This window comes from Heptranchias perlo, chromosome 27 (genome assembly GCF_035084215.1).
Source record: "Heptranchias perlo isolate sHepPer1 chromosome 27, sHepPer1.hap1, whole genome shotgun sequence".
Classification (NCBI taxonomy): domain Eukaryota; kingdom Metazoa; phylum Chordata; class Chondrichthyes; order Hexanchiformes; family Hexanchidae; genus Heptranchias; species Heptranchias perlo.
In genome coordinates this window covers 38,619,242-38,642,424 of record NC_090351.1, presented here as the reverse complement: position 1 = coordinate 38,642,424, position 23,183 = coordinate 38,619,242, and the positions used below count along the sequence as shown (strand labels likewise).

Sequence of the window (23,183 nt, the reverse complement as noted above, 5' to 3'; positions counted from 1 at the left end):
AAATGGGAACTGGTTATATATTTGAAGGGGAGAAAATTGCAGGGCTATGGGGAAAGAGCACGGGAAGGTGAGACTAATTGGCGAGCTCTTTCAAAGAGTCAGTACAGGCACGATGGGCCGAATGGCCTCTTTCTGGTCCAGCTGGGGGCCTGGGCACAGGTTTGGCTGCAGGAAGGTGCCAGGGGCTAGGGTGCACAACTGGGGAAAGAAATCGTAAGCTTGTCATATTTTGAGGAGCAGGAAAGAAAAGTCTGCGCCAATTAAAGTCTGAGCCCACCTCGCTCACTTTGCAACATTCTGGTGCAGGATGATCTTAAAAAAAATCTTTTGGAAATATACTGTAGAGTTTACGAGGATTTTAACCATCGTCAGGTTTAAAACAACGAGCCAAAAGATTACACAAAATCCAGTCCAATTATTGAGTTATGGCTCTAATTCCTGCATTGGAACCGCACCTGATTCTAATTCACATCCAGAGATTTAAAGGGCCGTTTTTTTTCCCAGAGGCTCCCATGGCTTGTGACACCATCGAGCCAAACAGAAAGCGAAGGATCCAGCCTTGTAAAACTCAATCCTTACCGAATGTGTTTGGATATTAACTTTTTAACCATTTTCTGCACTTTGGGAGAACAGCTGTACGCAGAATACTGCACAAGGTGGAATTGTTTTAATCCATGCACTGAGAGTATGTTCGCTGGCAATGCGCAGTGAAACTTTAAAGCTGATGGATGATAGGCCCTTGCCTCTATAGCGAGCCAAAGCTGGAAGCTATTAGTGACTGGATGGATAAAGATCAAATAATTCTCTTCAGGCTGTCAGTTGGCTGCTGGGCATTGCGTTAGTATTGATTGCTTTGCAGATGATTGTTGTGGGTGCTTTGATCTCTGGTTTGAGTTTAAAAACCTCAACCATTGCATAAGATTTGAATACATTGTAATCAGCAGGTCATGTAGGAGGAGCAAAATGCGAGGAGTTTCAAGTGTCCCCACTTTTTGTTTGCTGCTATAGGCGAAGCTAACAAAATATTTATTTTGTTCCAATTTTCCCCCCCTTTCCTTTTCTGAACATTCAGAATCCTGTTGGGCCTAGGTGTAAGGAAAGTGGCCACCTCTCGTGGGAGCCTAGATGAGCAACTGCTGTAAGGCTATTCGATTGTCGGGGCATGGCAGCAGAGCACAATCCATTTATTCTCATCATTCTCTGGGATGTGGGCGTCGCTGGCAAGGCTGGCATTTATCGCCCATCCCTAGTTGCCCTGATTTGATACCACTTTGGAGGGCAGTTAAGAATCAACCACGTTGGTGTGGGACTAGAGTCACATAGTCCAAGGACGGCAGGTTTCCTTCAGTAAAGGACATCAGTGAACCAGTTGGGTATAATTCGATACCAGCTTTTGAAATTGAATTCAAATTCTCAAAACTGCCATGGTGGGATTTGAACTCATTTTCTTTGAATTACTAAGTAACATAACCAACGCACTATTGTACCTGGCCTATCCTCACCCAGTATCCACCCATGTATACTTGCCACAGGGGGTCGGTCACAGTGATCAAGAGTGGAAATCTTGGCTGATTTTTCTTCCCCTCCCAAACCCAGAGGTGCAGGTGCCATTTATAGCACCCCGACTGTTGCCCTGACTGAGATCAGCACGGACTGCGAATGAAACACGGGACCTTCCTGGTTTTTGGGGCTCAGTACCGCACCACAAGGTGCGTTTCCCCACTGAGCCACTTTTTTGAGGGGAGGTGGAGGAAATATGTTAAATGGGATGTTCCCCTCTGAGCACAGTTCCATTATTTTTCAACAACCTCTTTTCAGAGAATTGCTGAGGTTCAAGAGCATTTTCTGCTGCCCTCCGATGGGGAAAGGGAATTTTTACAGAGCGTGTTGACCACTTCGCACTGTTGGGAACGCTTCAGAGTACAGCTGCCAGCTGAGCCCTTAGGGTTATCCATACGGAATATACTAGCCAATCTAGTCCTCATAAAGTATACCAGCCAGTCTATACTGTCAGGAGAATCCTCATGTCGTATATCCGCCAGGCTGAGGTGATTTGCATGTATTCAGTTGTGTTTGGAGACCTGCATAAACACACAGCGCTGGGAATGGTCAGTGGGTTGGTCTGAGTTGTTCGGCGTTCTGATGAAAGGTCCTATCTTGAATTGTTAATCTGTCGTTCTCATTTGGACTCTGATCAGCCTGCTGTAGATTAACAACATTTATTGTTTTTATTTCAGATTTACAGCATGCACATTTTCCCCCACATCCCTTACTGAAGAATTCATGAATATAATATTCTGCTAATTAACCTGCCTTGTTATATTTTGTAAAATCATAGAAATTAAGGCACAGAAGGAGGCTCCGGAGACTCCAGAGTCTCTTTTATGTTCCCCTCAAAACTTGTAGGTAAAATGGTGAACTACTGTAACTTGGAGGTATGAAGCTCTCCTTTCATGCAGTAATGTGCACCCTGTTTAAATCCCTTTTACACAGATGCAATACAATATCTGTTTTTAAAGTTTAAATTGACATACATTAGGACTTTGTTCCAAACTCTTGCGTTCTCCCATCATTTGACTTCCAGTTTGCTCCCCCTCCTTTCCTGCTGGGGTCAGTTGTGTGGACACTGTCCACACTGGAGCGCCTCCGCTGAGTGACCGTGTCTTATTCCTCATCACTCTGCTGCCCGTTTCCTAAATTGCACCAAATCCCGTTAACCCATCACCCCTGTGCTCGCTGACCTACATTGGCTCCCGGTCCGGCAACGCCTCGATTTTAAAATTCTCATCCTTGTTTTCAAATCCCTCCATGGCCCTTGCCCCCTCCCTATCTCTCTAACCTCCAGCTCTACAGCCCTCCGAGATCTCTGCGTTCCTCCAGCTCTGGCCCCTTGCACATCCCTGATTTTAATCGCTCCACCATTGGCGGCTGTACCCTCAGCTGCCTAAGCCCTAAGCTCTGCAATTCCCTTCCTAAACCTCTCCGCCTCTTTACCTCTCTCTCCTCCTTCAAGTCGCTCCTTAAAACCTACCTCTTCGACCAAGATTTTGGTCACCTGTCCTAATATCTCCATGTGTGCCTTGGTGTCAAATTTTGTTTATAACTCTCCTGTGAAGCGCCTTGGGATGTTTTACTACGTTAAAGGCGCTATGTAAATGCAAGTTGCTGTTGTAGTAGAAGCCCCTATTGTTACAACTCAAAGAGGTGAGTCTGTGGTGAGTTTGCAGTAATGAAGGCTGACCTGTACTCCGTGGGGTGAAGTTGGTCTATTGCCAGTACTTCAATGGATAAGAAAATTGGATGCGGTGCTAAACGGGCTGGTTCGCTCCGAGCCTGTTCCGCGCTACTGCCACAGACCAGTTTCGCACCCCCCCACTCCGTACATTACACTAACAAATTACGATAAAGAAAGGAAATTGAAAAGGAACAATAGGAAAACCACCTCCTTACACATGCAGCAGAAGAACATAACTCGTCAACACAATATCTCACCCAGTGTGTCTCGGATGTTGTTTTCTTCTATCCCCCTAAACTATGTCTGTTTATCACTGACTTTTCAAGGATGTGAAAATAACACTGTATGTAGGAGGTCAGGCAAGGTGGCCTTTGTGAGTCCCTTTTAGTGGCTTTAGCCATCTGTGGTAATAAGGTGTAAAATAAGGGAAGCAGCAGCCTTGAGAGTCAGAGGGTGGATTTGAGTGTCTCTAATCTTTGACAAATACAGCTGTTTCGTTAAGTAGATATGAATGACTGTAACCTTGAGGGGTCTGCGTTTATTCCTGTGTTGTACTGTGTGTGCCCATCTCTCAATACAGTGTAAGCAGAGAAAGCTAATTGCAGAGTGAAATCGCTCGCTCTTTGCATGACTGATCATGCGCTGCACATCTTTTGCCACAGACAGGTCCAGACAGAATCCCGCCCCCCCCACCACCGCGCCTTTAGGGGGAAAAGAGCTTATACGAGAGAGAATTTTAAACTGCTTCTTTAAAAAAGAATTCTTGCATATAAAAATGTACACGCAACATTGCAAGACTTTTAAATGTTTCCAGTCGGCACCCCTTTTGTCTTGCGATCTCAGTAGATGTGTTTTTGCTTCTGATTAAATCAATCACTGTAAAATTGCCATTCTTGTAGCGCTAATAATTCAGTGATTGAAGTACATTTTTTTCTATGAAAGGACTCTGGGAGAACTAATATTTTTTTTTAAAAATGTTCCACAACCCTCTCACCCAGGTGCAGGTTTTTTTTTTGCACAATTGCGCCTAATTAACCAAATATATGAGTTTTCTTTGGCTTCCGTTCTCAAGAAAATGGCATAATGCAGTCAAAGCCACAAGTACTGGAGAGCGGGTGAGGAGTCAGACCAGAGGTCAGGCATTCAGGCGAGCTTTCCCACAACAAGCTAATGTCTGTCAGTGATCCTCGCTCTGTAAAACAGGCTGAAGGGGATTAGCCGGGATTAGCGTCAGTATTAGCCACCAGAGTGTGGGTCTCAATGCTCCAAGGGAACCTACTGAGGCAGTAAATCTACTTTATCTAAAGGGGGTCTAAGAAACCTTGAGTGCATTCCTTCAGAAAATGAATCTGAAAACTTCTCAGTGTGAAAAACGGATTAGTAAATAATCCCATCGTTTGTGACATTTCCCAAAACAAGACCCATTGCTCGAAGCTGCCGTATCTTTTCACCCCCGAGCAAATATTTGGCAAGAGTGTGTTCAGGTGAGCATCCCTCTAACTCAACCCAGTCTCTCTGCGATGTTTAGAGCTGGTGTGAATTTCGAAACATTGCAAATTGAAGCAGCTAATTATATCATTTTTTTTAAAAAAAGCAAGAAACCCTGAAATTACCTGCCCTCCTCTGCTGTCTGAAGTGCTCCTTCTGTCCTTTTGCGAAGGTCACAGCAATGACTCATTACACACCTCGGATTCTTGGCTACTGTAGAGCAGACCCAATAGGGACTGGGTTAGAATTTTCTATTATACCATCACCCTTGGGAAATCATAGAGTCATAGAACCTTGCAGCTCAGAAGGAGGCCATTCGGCCCACCGTGCCTTTGCCAGCTCTTTGAAAGAGCTGTCCAGTTAGTCCCACTCCCCTGCTCTTTCCCCATAGCCCTGCAGTTTTGTTTTCCTTTTTAAGTATTTATCCAATTCCCTTTTGAAAGTTATTATTGAATCTGTTTTCACCGCCCTTTCAGGCAGCGCATCCCAGATCATAACAACTCACTGCATAAAAAAAATTCTCCTCATCTGCACCCCCTTCCCCCCCCCCCCCCCGCACCCCCACCCTGGCTTTTTTTGTCAGTAATCTTCAATCTCTGTCCTCTGGTTACTGACCCTCCTGCCAGTGGGAAAAATAGGTTTGAATCAGGCCAGAGTGTGACATGGACAAAAGTCTCCTCTCTGATAGTTCTAAGGGATTGTGCCTACTAGGAAATGGAGTAAGAGTGGCCCAAACACTCTCCATGCAGGCTCACAACATTGCTATTTGTGAGGAAATCGTGGGCAATTTCTCTCAAAAGATGCCATGAAAACTGGGAGTGTAAATGGAAATGTCACACTTCAAAACTTATCTTGTGCAGTGGTTACGTTTTTTGACTAGTAATCTAGAGGCTTGTGCTAGTAACCCATTGCTGACACCCTCATTTTTGAAACAGTTCTTTTCCCCATCATTTTATTCCCTTCTTAATCATGACCCACATCTTTCCACATACCCTTGTTCACTTGGAAGATTGGTAGAGAGGAACAAGGAGGCTGCCAACTTTGAAATCTGGGCTCGGAAATTTTATGGGGAAGGGAACGAAACGGAGACAAATTGGAATGGTTGCTGACTTTCGTCTTCGGCCTACTAAAGCATCTCCAGCATGCCAGTGGTACGGTAGTGTGGATATGTTGCTCAGCTAGTAATCCAGAGGCCTGGACCAATAATCTAGAGAACGTGAGTTCAAATCTCACCATGGCAGTTTGAGTATTTGAATTCAGTTTAAAAAATATAGAAGTAAAAAGCTGGTGTCAGTAAAAGTGACCATGAAGCTGTCGAATTGTCGTAAAAACCCAACTGTTTCACTCATGTCCGTTAGGGAAGGAAACCTGCCATCTTACCTGGTCTAGCCAAGGGTACGGTAGCGTAGTGGTTATGTTACTGGGCTAGTAATCCAGAGGCCTGGACTAAAATCCAGAGTCACGAGTTCAAATCCCGCCACGGCGGCTGGCGAATTTAAATTCAATTAATTAAATAAAAATCTGGAATTAAAATACTAGTATCAGTAATGATAGCCATGAAACTACCGGATTGTCGTAAAAACCCATCTGGTTCACTAATGTCCTTTAGGGAAGGAAACCTGCTGTCCTTACCCGGTCTGGCCTATATGTGACTCCAGACCCACAGCAATGTGGTTGATTCTTAATTGCCCTCTTGCCAGCGACGCCCACATCCCGTGAACGAATAAAAAAAAAATATGTCACTCCAGTCCAGTATCAAAACCGCTACTAAGAATAACAAGATGTTGCGGTTCAAGGAGCAGGCCCACTATCTTCTCAGGGCAACTAGGGATGAGCAATAAATGCCAGCCTTGCCAGCGAAGCCCACATCTTGAGAATGAATGGAGTATAAAAAAAACAGTGCTTTTGTCCCGGGGTTCCTATGCATATTGAGCTGGAACCCGTGGGCAGCGAGCAAGTTTCTATAATTCATGTTTCTAGCATTGACCATCACTGTGAACACTTGATGTGCGATTGATATTCTTCAAAGATATGAGGTCCTGTGTACATTGGAAACATTCAGTTGGAACCCCTTTGCTAGGTTCTGCTCCCTGAGTGACAGGATGGGCAGGTGATCTGCTCCCAGGGCTCTTGTCCGTGCTACTTTTGAGCTGGAAATGTGCATAATTGCTGAGGATGTGTGAAAGCTGCAAGGGTCGGAACCGTGTAAGAGCGGCACGGGTCGGGGAGGTGATATTGGGGGGTGGCGCGGATGAGAGCGGTGAGGATGCAAGAGTTGGAGGTCTCTAAAATTATGAAATGGTTCGATAGGGTGGCTTTGGAGAAACTTTCCATTTATAGTTGAGTCCAGAAGAAGGGGAGCATAAATAAAAGATAGCCGCTAACAGATTAAATAATCCAGGAGGAATTTCTTTACACAGAGTGTGAGAATGTGGAGCTCGCTGCCACTTGGAGTGGTTGAAACAGAGGGCGTTGATGCATTTATGGGGAAACTTGATTCGTACATGAGGGAAAAGGGAATAGAGGGGTACGGAGGGCAGGTTGGGAAGAGGTAATTAGAGTTGGGGGTTGCTTGAGCGGAATATAAACACCGGCCTAGCCCATTTGAGCCGAATGGCCTGTTTCTGTGCTGTACTTTCTATGTATGTAATCTAGAAGCTGAGCCGTATGCAGCTTGCAAACTAGTGTCAGCCAGTATTGCCATCCCCACCCTGAGTCCTCGGTGGTTATGAAGCAATCATCTTACCAGACTATGCTGTGCACATCTTAGAATTTTATTAGTGGACCCCTAACTAGGGATGTCACAGCATCTTTGAAACTCTTTGCCTTGTGCATGCAAGTTTAATTGAATCGTTAACCACCATTTAATGAACCACAGTGGCTGAAGCATGGATTTGACACCAGGCCCGTGTTGTCCATTGGTATACGAACATCATAACTCCAAATCTTCACGTGCTCCCAGCAACCTCTAAGGTGGAGTTGATGAGATGGTTATCCTTCTTACAGGTGCCCTTGGTTGTGCTCTGTTGAATGGCCCCTAATATAAAAGTAAAACCGTGTCGGCCTTGGCTGAGTTGGTAGCAGGTACCACTCTCGTGTCTGAGTCTGAAAGTTGTGGGTTCAAGTCCCAGAGTCGTGAGGACACAATCCAGGCTGACACCTCAGTGTAGTACGAGGGAGTGCTGCACTGTCAGAGGTGCCGTCTTTTGGATGAGATGTTAAACGGAAGACCCTGTTTTTCTGCTTAGGTACATGTAAGTGATCCCGTGGCACAACTCTTTGAAGAAGAGCGGGGGAGTTCTCCCAGTGTCCTGGCCAACATTTATCCTCCAACCAACATCACTAAAACAAATTATTTGTTCATTTATCTCATTGCTATTAGTGGGACTTTGCTGTGCACAAATTGACTGTTGTGTTTGCCTACATAACAGTGACTGCACTTCAAAGGTAACTTATTGGCTGTGAAGTGCTTTGGAACATCCTGAGGACATATAAAATGCTCTATAAATGCAAGTTAGCTCTCACACTCCTTTCCATTCCCCCGTGCCATCCTCTCTCTTCCTCCTTTAAAATCATCACTTCACAGTGCCTCCTCCCCGATAGGAAGTGCTGCCTGTTGAAAGAGAGATTGTAACGCCAAATAAAAAAGGAAAAGCAGCTCTGGTATAGAGTACACACTCAAAACATCAACTTGTCTCTTCCCTTTACAGAAGCTGTCTGACTGACAGTGCATTTCCAGCATTTTCTGTGTCTGTTATAAATTTGCAGCATTGTCAGTTTTATCTTTCTCTTTCAGATGATTGCAACAGTAGTTTTAGTACGGTGAGGGTGACCGTGATGGCAGAATTTGGCACAGTGTGGGTTGGGGCTTGTAATCGGAGAGTTTGTGATAACACTTGATGGGGTGAATAAGGAAAGCCTCAACATGGGGAGTTAGCGACAAGGTAGCATCAATTTATTAAGAGAGTGAGGAGCGAAGTCAGGAGAAATTTGTTTATGCAGATTGTTGTTGGAATATGGAATGCTTTGCCACAGGGAGTGCTAGAGGAAGCGACTGTTGCATGTTTTAAGGGCAAAAATCTGCATTGTGTTCAGATGCAATACTTGATTGAGGGAGGGGTTGGATCGAAGCTTTTAACTTTTAACTGCAAAAATTGAAACGCTAGAAGTGCATTGCTGTAGTGTTAATGTACTGTACCTATAAACACTGTGCAGTACTATAAGTTTAACATATACTGTGCCCCGTGCAGTACTGTAATTTTAATGTACTATGCCCATTTACACCCTGTTCAGTATAGTAAATTTAATATACCATGCTCTATGCACATTGTGCACTACTGAAATTTTACATGTCCATATGCATACAATTTGTAAAATTCACGAGCCCTGAAGCCCTTGCTCTAGTATGGAAATTTTTAACTCATTTACAATTTCTTGGATTTTCAGGGTTGTTCCTCGGAATCTGTTCAACTGACAGATGGGAACTGGGATTATTGCTCATACCTTGTTATAGGTTTTTTGACTTTTATCCAAAGGTTATAGGATTTGTCGAATTTAGGTACAGGGATCTAACTTTCTAATTTAACCTCAACTGATAATTGCAAATGTGGGCTATAAAAACTGTGGCGGTCAACTTGTTGCTGTGTGATTGTGGAATAAGAATCAAGTTTGCAGGGTTGTGTATCTCTTCACATTGCTACTCTCTTGTTTCATGAGGGCAGTGAGATTAATTGTAGGAATTACCAGTTCCTCTGCACAATGTGGCCCTTGCTTAGGCTCTAAGCTCTGGAATTCCCTCCCTAAACCTCTCCGCCTCTCTACCTCTCTCTCCTCCTTTAAGATGCCCCTTAAAACCTACCTCTTTGACCAAGATCCCTGCCCTAACGTCTCCTTATGTGGCTCCGTGTCAAATTTTGTTTGATTTTGCTCCTGTGAAGCACCTTGGGAAGTTTTACTACGTTAAAGGCACTATATAAATGCAAGTTGTTGTTGCTGGCAAACCCAGAACCTCTTTGGAGGGAGAAGGGAGAAAATTTCAAGAGCAGGAGAGAGGGAAGGAGTGAGAGAAGTTCACGAATGAAGAGATTGATTTCTCACCACAGTAAAGTCGAGATCATATCAAAAATACACAGTAATTGTCCAATATGGGGGGGTTGCATGTCAGCTTGGTGTAACAAAATGAAGTAAAACTAAACTTTAATCCGAATCCCCTCTGCCTTCTGAAGTTATGCCTCTTTATAATACCACCCATCTGTAAAAAGAATCTCCCCTATTACTATATATTTAAAGATGATCATAGTTTTATATGGCTTCTTTTCTTAAAACTTTTTTGTTTTTTTTCATATCTAATCAGTTTTTTTTCCTTTTCCCATTTTTTTTTTCAGTATTTACTAGAAATGAAAAGTTTAATTTTGCCGCCAGAGCACATTCTGAAGCGGGGAGACAGTGAATCAATAGCTTATGCTTTTTTCCACCTTCAACACTGGAAGAGGGTAGAGGGGGCTCTTAACCTATTGCACTGTACGTGGGAAGGCAGTAAGTATCCTTTTTGCTGTTCGTGTCAAAGCTCACTAACCTAATTCAAAGCGATTTTTCAAGTGATCTTGTTTAATTGGACCGTCTGAACACTGTGAGACTCATGCTGTTTTTGTAATGAAGATTAACTGGAATGTGAAGGGTTTCCCTGGGTTCTAAACCTCTGTCTGATGTGATTATTTTCTAGTATGTGATTCTTTATTGGGAGACTCGTTGAGGGGAATAATCTTGATCAAGGTTTTGAGACCTTTATTTTGTAATGAAAAAATAGTGAGCAGTGTGTTGCTTTTCATACCAGCCTTGTTGGCTGTTGGCATTTTAACTGCGATATATATAGTTGCAATTTGTGTGTGTGAATTTGTGTGCGTTATCTTTGTTGAGCGAGGAACTGAAATGCGGATAAAGCCAACTTAGAGTCATAGAAATTTCAGTAGTAAAGGGACATTTGGCTCATTGTGCCTGTGCCAGTATTAGCTGCACATCGAGGGGTATCAACTGCAGTCCTGCTTTCCTGCTGTTGTCCCATATTCTAATATTAATAAGCACCTAAAAGGAAACATTTAACTCTCGTATCATCTTACATTTCATCTTTGTTTACAATCAAATGAATGTACACTAGGACTGTTCTGATGCTAGTTCAGCCCATTGGGTAATATTATATGTACTTATCCTCTGTTTAGAACAAAAGCATTTGTTTTTCTTGGAGAGGGATCAATTTTAGCACCGGTACTATTGCTACGAATGGAATTCCGTCATAAAGTTCGTAATATTTTTTGCTCCTCCAATTTTCTGCTCTTCTCTCCCAACAGCTGAGGTGCAGTTCCACAGGGGTTAATCTCTCACCCCTCACCGAAGGTGGGCCATTCTCCATCTGTGAGGTAGAGAGTGAGTGTTGACGGGGGGGTGGGGAGGAATTCAACTGTAAGGGAAGTACCATGTACACCTTTTCCAGTAGGGGAGCACCGAATAACATTCAAGAACTAGAAGCTCGGCTACCTCTCGCTTGATGTCATTACCTCGCCAGCATGTGGTATGTTGAGCGGTTTGATGGCCCTAAAAACTGCATCGCTCACTGCTCCTTGCACTAGCTTCAGTGCAACAGGGGAACATGTGCCCTTCCATTTGTAAAATGTAAAATCTTCCCATCTAACTCTTTTAAAGGGTAGCCCTTGGAGTACGGACCAGCATCATTGGATCAATTGGAGTAATTTATTCGGAATAAATAAATTGGCAGGGTGTTAATTTTCAAGACACTGATCATGTCCGAAAGGGGAAGTGGGAAATGTGTCCAACATCCCATGTCTGCCCAGCTGAACTATAGTTGGCCGGATAGAGATGGTGTACCTCTAGATACCAAAATCATGAACCGTTCCAACACAATAGAAAGGCGTCACGAACCGCCAGGTTGACTCAAATTCATGGCTTCCAACTTATGATTATTCTTATTCTTGGGGTGTGGACGACCCAGGCAAGGCCAGCACTTATTGCCCATCCTTAGTTGCCATGAGAAAATTAAGAGCCAAATATGTAGGACTAGAGTCACATGTAGGTCAGACCAGGTAGGGGTGATATGTTCCCTTCCCTGAAGATCATTAGTGAAACAGTTGGGTTTTTTGACAATCCGGCAGCTTTAGTGATCACTTTCTGGTGTCAGATTTATTGAATTTAGTTACACAACTTGTCGTGGTGGGATTTGAACCCACGACCTCTAGGTTGTAAATCCAGTATCATAACCACTAGGCTACCATACCCAGCGATGTGACCAAACTGCTGAATGCGTTGGGGAAGACAAAGGGAGGGGAGCTGGGGTAATATATGTGTAGGTGAACATCATGTGCATGAAGACACAATTTATGATTCCAACCTGCCATTTGAATCACTTAGATATCTGGGGAAGTACACATATTTTGAGGTTGTGGGTTTAAGTCCCTCTCCAGATACTCGAGCTCATAACCCAGGCTGACACTCCCAGTGCCAGTACTGAGGGAGTGCTGCACTATCGGAGGTGCCGTCTTTCGGATGAGTCATTAAACCGAGGCTCCGTCTGCCCTCTTAGGTGGACTAAAAGATCCCACAGCACTATTTCGAAGAAGAGCAAGGGAGTTAATCCCCAATGTCCTGGCCAATATTTATCCCTCAACCAACATCAATAAAAAGAAAACAGATTATCTGGTCATTTTCACATTGCTGTACGTGGGAACTTGCTGTGTGCAATTTGGCTGCCAACAGTGACTACACTTCAAAAGTATTTAATTGGCTGTAAAGCGCTTTGGGATATCCTGAGGTTGTGAAAGGTGCTATATAAATGCAAGCCTTTCTTTCTTTACTCTCAGTTAAAGCTTTGCCAGCTATTAAGATGGGGGGAGGAGGTTATGTACACCCCTGTCCAATACCTCTGAACAGTTTACCAATGGGATTGATCACCAACGATGAGGCTGAAAGTAGGGGTACGGTAGTGTAATGGTTATGTTACTGGGGTAGTAACTGGACTAACAATCCAGAGAACGTAAGATCAAATCCCACAATGGCAGTTTGAAAATTTGAATTCAGTTAACAAAATTTGGAAATAAAATTTGGAATCAGTAAACGTGGCCATGATTGTTGTAAAAACCCAACTGGTTCACTAATGTTCCTTATGGAAGAAAACCTGTTGTCCTTAGCCAAAGTGACTCCAGTCCCACACTAACGTGGTTGACTCTTAACCCTTTGAAGTGGCTTAGTATTCAAGAAGAAGACTGGCCATCAATAAATGCTGGCCCTGCCAGTGACGCCTACAAGGGATGTGAATCAATAATAAAAAAAGAGGAAGGAGAACCACCAAATAAAGATTCCTCCAGACCGCATTACCTCTGCCAGTGGTTTTCAGAGAGACCACTCTACTTAATCAAAAGCCTTCTCAGCAGCAAAAGGACTAAGCTGATATCTTCCTAAAAAAAATCTTAGCATGGAAGAAAATAATGAGCAAAAGACTTGCATTTATATAGCATCTTATCACATCTCTCAAACATCTCAAAGTGTATCACATCCCATTAATTGTTTTGAAGTCCATTGACCATTGTTATGTAGGTAAATTTGACAGTCATTTTACGCACAGCAAAATCCCACAAACAGGAATGACGGTAATTAGCTAGTGGTGTTGGTTGAGGGAATGATTTTGGCAGGAGAACTTCCTGCTCTTTTTTGAATAGTGCCATGGGATCTTTAACATAGATCTGAACACATGCATAAAACCACAATTTACAAAGAAAAAACTGTAGTCACTGTGGTAATGCAGGGAAACGCAGCAGCTAATTTGTGCACGGCAAGGTGCCGCAAACAGCAATGAGCAGATAATCTGTTCTAGTGATATTGATTGAACGATAAATATTGGCCAGGACACCGGGGAGAACTCCTCTGCTCTTCTTTGAATAGCATGACATACTGGGGTTGAAATTGGACCTCATTATGCCCGTTTTCTCGATCCTTGGCTTATTAGGTTATCCGAGGGGAAGTAGATTTGAAAAAAAATCCTACTTTACTCCAGAATGAATGAATCCTATTTTTTAAAAATCTGAAATGGGCTTTGCTGGACTGGAGCGGTGCAGTGATTGTACAATACCTAAGCTGTTTTTACATACTATCACCAATCACTCACCTTTTCCCCTTTTTTGTAAACAAATCATCATAAATCACTGTTTCTCATTCAGTCCCATCAGTACCTAAACATTCTTCCACCACTCTTCTTCGCGTAAACACACTTCTATTTCCTTCCTGTACACAAAGCCCAAGGGCATTGTAAACATGGGCCTCAGAACCTTGATTAAAGGTAGTTTCAGCTGGGCGGTTGGGTAATAGTTCCTTGGAGGATGGTGAGATTTTTTTTCAGAATGTAAATTTCATTGCCATTTCTTCTCAATCTTAATTGACTGATAATCAGTGGCTGTAAATGCTTGAGGGATTTCTTTGGAATGGATTAGGTTTATTGGGAGGTTTTTAAATCCCTCCATGGTTTTGCACTCCCTGTCTCTGTAACCTCCTCCAGCCCTATAACCCCTTTCCCAACCTTTCCATTCCTCTCACTCCAACTTCTTGTGCAACCCCCCCGACTTCGCTTTGCCCCACTATTGGGGGCTGTGCTTTCAGCCTGCTAGGCCCCATGGTCTGGAGTCCCCGCCCGCCTCTCCTCCTTTAAGACCCTCCTTAAAACCCACCTTTTCTGGTCACCGCTTCTAATATCTTCTTTAGTTAGGTGTCCTGTGAAGTGCTGTGCGATGTTTTTCTATATTAAAGAACCTGTATAAAGGCAAGTTGTTGTTATTTGCACCTAGATGTTTGACTGTTTAAAGTTAAAACAGGAGGCAGCAGGAAGGGAAGTTGAAGTAGAATTTTCACAAATAGGTTTTGCCCATTACTTGGCGAACTTTTATACTTGTTAAGTGAAGGTAACAGCTCTGGGGAATACCATGCTACTCCACTTTTGTCACCTCAAGCATTCTCAGGCAAGAACAGCTCAGGTTAACGGCTGACTGAAGGAATTCTGTGTTGTCAGTGGTGCTATCCTTTGGGTGTGCCCTTGGCCTGGCAATTTAGGTGGATCTTGAAGATCCCATGGCACCATTTGAGAAGAAGAGCAAAAGTTCTCCTGTTACGGCTAACATTCCTCCCTCAACCAGTACTACCCAAAAACAGATTAACTGGTGCATTTTACTTACTGCTGATTGTGGGATCTTGCTGTTTGCAAAACAACATGCTGCATTTGAAGTGCAGTAATTGTTGTGTAGACATTGTAATTCATTGTATGTAAAGCACTGTGAAATGTTTGTGAGAGACGTGGTAATCTGGTGCCTTGAGAGGATGGGCAGGTGATATACTGCCACTGGGCTAGCTTCCCCTGCGTGCCTGTCTTTCTTGGCAAATCTGAGATGGATATGAAAGGATCATATGTCAATGTACTGACTCATGATCCTTTTCTTGCACCATATGAACATGCATTTAAGTTCTGAATGAGTTACCTAGCAGTTTCTCATGACTGAGGGGAAAATGTTGGAGTGAACCCTCGTCCTACTCTCTCGGAGAGTGCGTTGATGCCTCAACAATGTGGTGCTTGGGGGTGTAAACACCAACATTGGGTTGAACATGCGAGTTCTGCCAACTTTCAGAACATGGAGACATAGGTAGAATTTTGGTACTCTGATCTACATGCAAACTTGTGGAGCAGTGGGCCAGATCTGTGTGCCACAGTTAGGGAATGGGCTGTGTATGATCAATTATCATTAAATTGGCGAGTTGGATATGACATTTCTTTCTGACTAAAAATTACTATTTTACATTTTTGCCTATTAGACCACAGTACTTTCACTGCCGTCTTAGTGTGTGTGTGTGTGTGTGTGTGTGTGTGTGTGTATATGTCTGTCTGTCTCTCCCCCCACCTTCCCCCTTCCATTTCAATTCTGGCTGTCTTTCTCTCCTTCCATTCCAATTCATTCTCTTTGTTTCTCTCTCTCGCTCTCTCTCTCCTTCCATTCCAATTCTCTCTCTTTCCTTCCTTCCTTCCATTCCAATTCTCTGTCTCTGTCTGTCTTTCTTTCTTTGTCTCTCTCTCTCTCCCATTCCAATTCTCTGTCCCTCTGACTCTGTCTGTCTGTTTCTCTATCTCTGTCTCGTGTGGATTCCTAAGACAGGTTATGACAAGAGGGTGAGGCACCTCTGTCAGCCCGTTGTGCTCTTGCTGTGAGAGCTAGCAGCGTTGGCCATCTGATTTGTTACTTGTCATTACCCACTCTCAGGTCAACTGTTTCTTCCAATGGGCTTTTCTTCAATAAGGTGTTTGATGGGCTGTTTAAAACCGGGAAGGGAGCCAGATGCAGCCTGTGGGCTGGGGTTTAGACACCCTCGGTATAGATCACTGGTAATCAATTAACCTAAAACATGGGAGCTGCACAGCTCTGTTTAACAGTAAGTACTGGATCATTTTGAGTGAGATAACAAAATTAACGTGCAGTAAATGAATTTGGTGTTGCAATTAGCTCCATAATTACATCAGGTTATATAGACCTGTTACTCTCACGGACACACGTGGCACATATCAAGTTTACCTTGTCTGAGGGTCAGTTATTTAAAGCCAGACCCATTTTCTTTACTATGCTTGCTAATACCCAAGATCTCACAAGAAGAGAAACATTCACTGTGGAGATTGCAGCATTGCTGGAACATCTGTGCTTTATTACAATGAATACCGTGTATCTTATCTGTGTTGCTGTTCTACTTTCAGCTTTTCGAATGATCCCATATCCCTTGGAGAAAGGTCATCTTTTCTATCCATATCCCAGCTGCACAGAAACAGCAGACCGAGAGCTACTGCCATGTAGGTTTCATAATCCAACCTTTTATACCTTGATAAAGAATGTTGCTTTTCTCTTCCATTAAATTAGACCTTAAATAAAGGTTTTTTTTTAAAAAAACATAAGTCATGTATTTAGAAATAGTAGAATATTATTATTATGCTCTTATTCCACCTGCCCCTACCTCTCCCTAACCCTGATTCATGTGTTTATCATCTCAAGGTTTAACTTATCAAATGTTCCCCAGCCACTTCCACCCTCTGCAAGTTGCAATTCATTCCGAATCCTATGACCTTTGTTCTCATCTGCACAAAGTCTCACAGTCCTATCACTTTCCTCCCCCAACGCCCTTCTCTGCCAGAATGAGCACATAATCCAGGCTGACACTCCCAGTGCTGCACTGTTGGAGGTGCCGTCTTTCAGATGAGATGTTGAACTGAGGCCCTTTCTGCCCTGTCAGGTGGACAAAAAAAAAAAGATGCCACGGCACTATTCAAAAAAGAGCAGGGGAGTTCCCCAGTGCCCCATCCAACATTTAACTCTCAACCAACTCCATTCATCTCATAAATTACATTGAATGTACAACAAAGAAATAGGCCATTCGGCCCAACAGGTCCACGCGAGCCTTCTCCCTCCCTACTTCATCTCGCCCTATCAGCATATCCTTCTATTCCTTTCTCCCTCATGTGTTTATCTAGCTTCCCCTTAAATGCATCTCATTACTGTTTGTAGGACATTGCTGTGTACAAAATGGCTGCTGCGTTTGCCTACATAACATCAGTGACTACACTTCAAAAGTAATTTATTGGCTGTAAAGCACTTTGGGATGTCCTGCGGATGTGAAAGGTGCTATATAAATGCAATTTCTTTCTTTCTTCAAGAGTCCCATCCTTTTTTTTGCAAATTCCTCCATGACCTCACCCTTGTGTGCATGAGCAAGCTCCTCACCTCCTCCACTACACCACTGGCCCTCCCTCTTTTAGACATTGCGGTTCTGTCCCCTGGAACTCCATCCCTAACTCCCTCTACCTTGCCACCTCCCTCCCTGATTTCAAAAGCCTTCTCTTCAGCCTTGCTATAGGGTCCTCACCCTAACTTTTCCCTCTCTCCCTCCTGCTCATTGTCTACTTTTCCTCCTGTTCTGTACAGCTCTGGGATGTTATACATGAGAAATTTTAAAGTTGTTTTTACAAAAATTGAATTCAAGTGTCCAAGTTTACAAAGTTCTAAAGACTAATGACTAAAAATACAAAAAAAAAAGCAGTTTCCATGTAGCATATCTGCAGGTTTAGCATTGAACTTTCCTCCTATAATTAGGTCAAAAAATGTTCAGACAATTCCCACAGAAAATTCCTAGCATACTGCAGCAGTAAAAGGGTTCACGGTTTTACTGTTGAGTAAATAAATGTAAAATTACGCTCAGTTAAGCTAAGTGATAATTTTAATCACTCAATGAGTACGGTAGGATCCAGGTGCCCTTCGTAATACTCAAGTTATTTTAATGGTTTAATGTATTATTATGAAGCTTAAAAGCTGTGCCTTATCAGTGCGAGAACTTGGTGCTCTGCTTCAATTTAGAAAGGAATTGCTTCAGGGCACAGGTAGAGATTCCAGCAGAGACTGGCGCGCGCTCTCGCTCTCTCTTTTTCTCTCTCTCTCTCTTTCTCTCTCTCTCTATTCACCACGGGCTGACTTTGCTGGAGTCTCTATTCGGTTTTACTTGTTGTATACTGTCACCCTAATTTAGGACGAGCAGTTGTGTTGCTCTTGCTGTTTGTATGTTGTGGTTGGAGGGGTGTTAATGCTGTGTGTGTGTGTTGGGGGGGGTGGTTTGAATATCTGAGGGTGACCTTCACGTGCATCTACAAAAGCAGATCGCTGGGTTGTAGTTTCTCGTTTCTAATCAGATGATGCTTTGGGAGGAAATGAATTCCTACCTGAGACATTGGGTCAAATGGTCACTCGATTAAGAAGATGATAGCATTGGTCAGAAGCAATACCCCCAGGGGCTGATTGCTGCATCAGAATGGAGAAAGAAAAGCACCAACTCTTTGGAGTTTAATTGGCACTGACTGGTCTATAATAAAGGAACAGCACTTAGGAACTCTCAGCAATTCAGCCAAACCAGCTTTCGTCAAGTTAGTTTGGAAACTTAAATTGTAAAGTTGATCTCTTCATCTTTTATTTTCATTGCAAGAACAGTATTTATAGGAACGGAAAGGGAAAATGCAGGTTAGCATTTCATGTGTGTGACCCTTCATTAGAACGGAGGTGAAACATGTTGTCCCTTCTAGAACAATCTCAATACCACCGCCTTCTCACTATATCCCTCAATCCCTGAGGATCATAGAGCATAGAATGAGGTCATTTGGTCGATTGTGCCTATGCTGGCTTTCTGAAAGTTATATCCTCAGTCCCATTCCCCTGTTCTCTTCCCATTCCTTTTTAAACTGCGTCAAATATTAATCCATTTCCGTTTCTACTTCCACCATTGTTCTGTTAGGGCATTCCATGTTCTAACGAGCTCTGTGTAAAAAGGAAAAGAATCTCCTAAACTCAGACTTTTCTGCCGATTACCGTAAATTTATGCCATCTAGTTACTGACTCACTGACCAGTGGAAATAGTTTTCCCCAGTTTACCTCATCATAACCCCTTATAATTTTAAACACCTCTTATCAGATCTCTTAATCTTCTCCGCAGTAATGATTGGTGACCCAGTTTCTCTAGTGTCTTCTCAGAACGAAAGCCTTTCATCTCTACTTTTGTACTCTATTTACAAAATCTAGGGTCCCCTATGATTTATTTTACAGCTTTATTAACTCATCCTCCCACTTTTAAAGATTTGTATATGAACCCCAAGTCTCTGCTTCTCTACTTTTAAAGTTTATTTGCTCCTCTTATTCTTCCTCCCAAAATGTATCACGTCGCATTTCTCCATGTTAAATTTCATCCGATACCTCTCTGTCCAATCTACTAACCTGTCTGTCTTCCTGAAGTTGGTATTAAGGGTCTATAAGAAATGAACAGTATTGCGGAATCGACATTTCTGCACCCAGTTACAACATTGAGCGCTATGCGATCTATTTCTGACACGCTAGTTCTTCAAGCCTAGGAAAGAAAGACTTGCATTTATATAGCGCCTTTCATGACCTCTGGATAACCCAAAGCGCTTTACAGCCAATGAAGTACTTTTTGAAGTGTAGTTACTGTTGCAATGTAGGAAACATCCAGTGGCTTCCTTTTATTTATGCATAGTGAACCATAAGCTCTGGAATAGGCCCACCTTTACATAGATTTGCATAATTCCACAATCTCTGGGAAACCGAGAGATTGTCTAGAAATTCTTAAGAGTGCATGAGAGTCTGTGGCTTTCAGGTGCTTATGGTTATCAAGATTCTTTGAGAAAATACGTAGGGTTGGACTATTTTCACTGATAATCTCGGCAACAATTTTGTTGCCATGCTTACTGTTTTTCTTGGGTTCAGAAACGTATTAAAAAGAATGGAGAGACGGAGGGAAAAGAAATAATAAGAGCGAGAGAAATAACAAGAGCCAGAGATAGGCGAGAAGCTTGAAAAGCAAAAAGTCAGACAATGAAAACGGGAAAGAAAAGCAACCTGAGAATAGGTTGTAATTTTATCTGAGATTCTAAGAAATATTTGCAAAATGGAAAGCTAGAAAGGGAAACAACAGCACTGGAAAAAAATAATCGATGTGTCAGCATCTGAAAGAGTAAATGCTCCTGGTCTGGCAACACCTCGATTTTAAAATTCTCATCCTTGTTTTCAAATCCCTCCATGGCCTCGCCGCTCCTTGTCTCTAACCTCCTCCAGCCCTACAATCCTCCGAGATCACTGCGCTCCTCCAATTCTTGCCTTTTGCACATCCCCGATTTTAATCGCCCCTCCATTGGCGGCCGTGCCTTCAGCTGCCTAGGCCCTAAGCGCTAGAATTCCCTCCCTTAACCTCTCCGCCTCTCTACCTCTCTCTCCTTCTTTAAGACGCTCCTTAAAACCTACCTCTTTGACCAAGCTGTGTAAAAAGGAAAAGAATCTCCTAAACTCAGTCTTTTCTGCCGATTACCGTAAATTTATGCCATCTAGTTACTGTCCTAATATCTCCTTATGTGGCTCGGTGTGTCAAATTTTGTTTGATTACGCTCCTGTGATGCGCCTTGGGACGTTTTACGACATTAAAAGCACTATATAAATGCAAGTTGTTGTTGTGGGAGCACCATCAGCACAACGACTGTGGCGGCTCACGGGGCAGGCCCACCACCACCTTCCCAGGACAATTCGGAACAGGCAATAAAAAAAAAAAGAGTCTGTTATTCACCGGATGTTATAGCGCATCTTTAAAATGAAGGAATTTTGTTTTTTGTTCTTTGCCTATCCAGCTTTCCACGAAGTTTCAGTTTATCCCAAGAAGGAGCTCCCGTTCTTCATCCTCTTCACAGCGGGGCTGTGTTCATTCACTGCGATGCTGGCACTCCTCACCCACCAGTTTCCGGAACTCATGGGCGTCTTTGCTAAAGCTGTAAGTACTGCCAGTGAAACTCCCTGACACGTATTTTACAGCTTGCTAGTGAGCATAGTCTATTTTGTAAGTAAAGCTTGGAAAACTTAGGCAACTCAAAAGTTAAGGATTAGATTAAAGAAAAAGCTCTTAATACTAAAAACCCGGCTCAGCAAACACACAGAAGGTCCATCTGCATCTGAAAGGGAAGAGAGGTTAATATTTTGGGTGGAGACTTTTAGGTTTTTCGGTCTTTCCATCATTTTTACTCTAGATTTTTCAGGTCCTGGATCTTCAATCAGTCCCAACTCCCCACACCTTCGCAAGTGCTTTCACTATCTTCAACATTTCAGTCACGTTCCCCAAGATAACGAACAGAATGACCTTTCCGGTAATGACATCAGCTACTGGAATTATGCTCTGCTTCCATAGTGATAGAGCACCATAACATCAGGTCTCGTTTAAACCTAAAACTATTGAGGGAATTTATTTAATAAAAGATGAATGGGAAAATAAGTAACAGTCATGTGTTTGATACGTGAATATATTTATGGTAGAGACCCTTCTAAATAGCTTCTTGAAAGGAAAACAATAAAAGGCTGCAATCTAAATGTTAGGCTGTTCTTTTATAAATAATGTTTATACACACAGCTTTCTTTCCTTCAATTTTTAACCATTGTGTTGGTCCGAACTGAACTGTCTCTCTTGGAAGCTCCAGACCAATTTGAACAGTTACAGCTCCTTAACCATTCCTCAAAACAGTTAACGGAACTTCCTAGATTTGAAAACTGTCGGGCACATTGGAAAATAACTGTGTCATATACATAGCTGCACAAATCACGCAGTCTGTGTTTATTTAAAAGTAGCTTGACTTCTCCCTCAAACTGGCAGACAATTGGTAAACCTTGCAGCATTTATATTGAGTTAATCTTGGGACACAATTCTAATTGCAGCGAGTTTTTCTTTCTTTTAAATTGAATTAAAGGACCCTTTACAAAGCTAAAATTGTAGAAACATAGAAAATAGGAGCAAGAGTAGGCCATTCGGCCCTTCGGGCCTGCTCCGCCATTCAAAATGATCATGGCTGATCGTCTAATCAGTACCCTGTTCTCGCTTTTTCCCCATATCCCTTGATCCCTTTAGCATTAAGAAATATATCTATCTCCTTCTTGAATACATCTAATGACTTGGCCTCCACTGCCTTCTGTGGTAGAGAATTCCACAGGTTCACCACCCTCTGAGTGAAGAAATTTCTCCTCATCTCGGTTCTAAATGTCATACCCCGTATCCTGAGACTGTGACCCCTGGTTCTGGACTCCCCAGCCATCGGGAACATCCTCGCTGCATCTAGTCTGTCTAGTTCTGTTAGAATTTTATATGTTTCGATGAGATCACCTCTCATTCTTCTAAACTCTAGTGAATATAGGCCTAGTCGACCCATTCTCTCCTCATACGTCAGTCCTGCCGTCCCAGGAATCAGTCTGGTAAACCTTCGTTGCACTCCCTCCATGACGAGGACATCCTTCCTCAGATAAGGAGACCAAAACTGCACACAATATTCCAGATGTGGTCTCACCAAGGCCCTGTATAACTGCAGTAAGACATCCCTGCTCCTGTACTCAAATCCTCTTGCAATGAAGGCCAACATACCGTTCGTCTTCCTAAAATTGTATTTACAGTTTTCTCTTAGTTGTTATCTCTGTTGGTATGGCTGTAGTAAAGAAAGAACTTGTATTTATGTAGCGCCTTTCATGACCTCAGGACATCCCAAAGCACTTTACAGCCAACGAAGTACTTTTGAAGTGTAATCACTGTTTTACTGTAGGAAACGCAGCAGCCAATTTGCGCACAGCAAGATTCCACAAACAGCAATCAGATGAATGACCAGTTAATCTGTATTTTTTTTTGGTGTTGTTTGAGGGTTAAATGTTGGCCGGGACGCTGGGGGAGCTCCCCTGCTCTCCACAGCCAGTGAAGTACTTTTTGGTGTGTGGCCACTGTTGTAATATAGGATTGGCTCTTTACAAAATTCCTCCGAGCAGGTTTGAAAACACCAGCCTCATTCACACGATTGGCAGTCGCAATGCAC

General features: G+C 42.9%; 1 protein-coding gene across 13 annotated transcripts in view; it reads left to right on the top strand.

The window, feature by feature from the left end:
- LOC137344605 (suppressor of tumorigenicity 7 protein homolog) overlaps positions 1 to 23,183 on the top strand; it is a 140,183-nt gene that overhangs the window by 101,192 nt on the left and 15,808 nt on the right. For 9 of the 13 annotated variants that reach the window (XM_068007696.1, XM_068007690.1, XM_068007704.1 and 6 more), the window contains 3 exons: positions 10,108 to 10,258; positions 16,509 to 16,601; positions 20,976 to 21,115. In XM_068007696.1, the coding sequence (XP_067863797.1) occupies positions 10,108 to 10,258; positions 16,509 to 16,601; positions 20,976 to 21,115 (384 nt within the window). The remainder of the gene's footprint in view (positions 1 to 10,107; positions 10,259 to 16,508; positions 16,602 to 20,975; positions 21,116 to 23,183) is intronic. The other 4 variants (XM_068007698.1, XM_068007697.1, XM_068007693.1 and 1 more) reach the window with 2 other exon arrangements.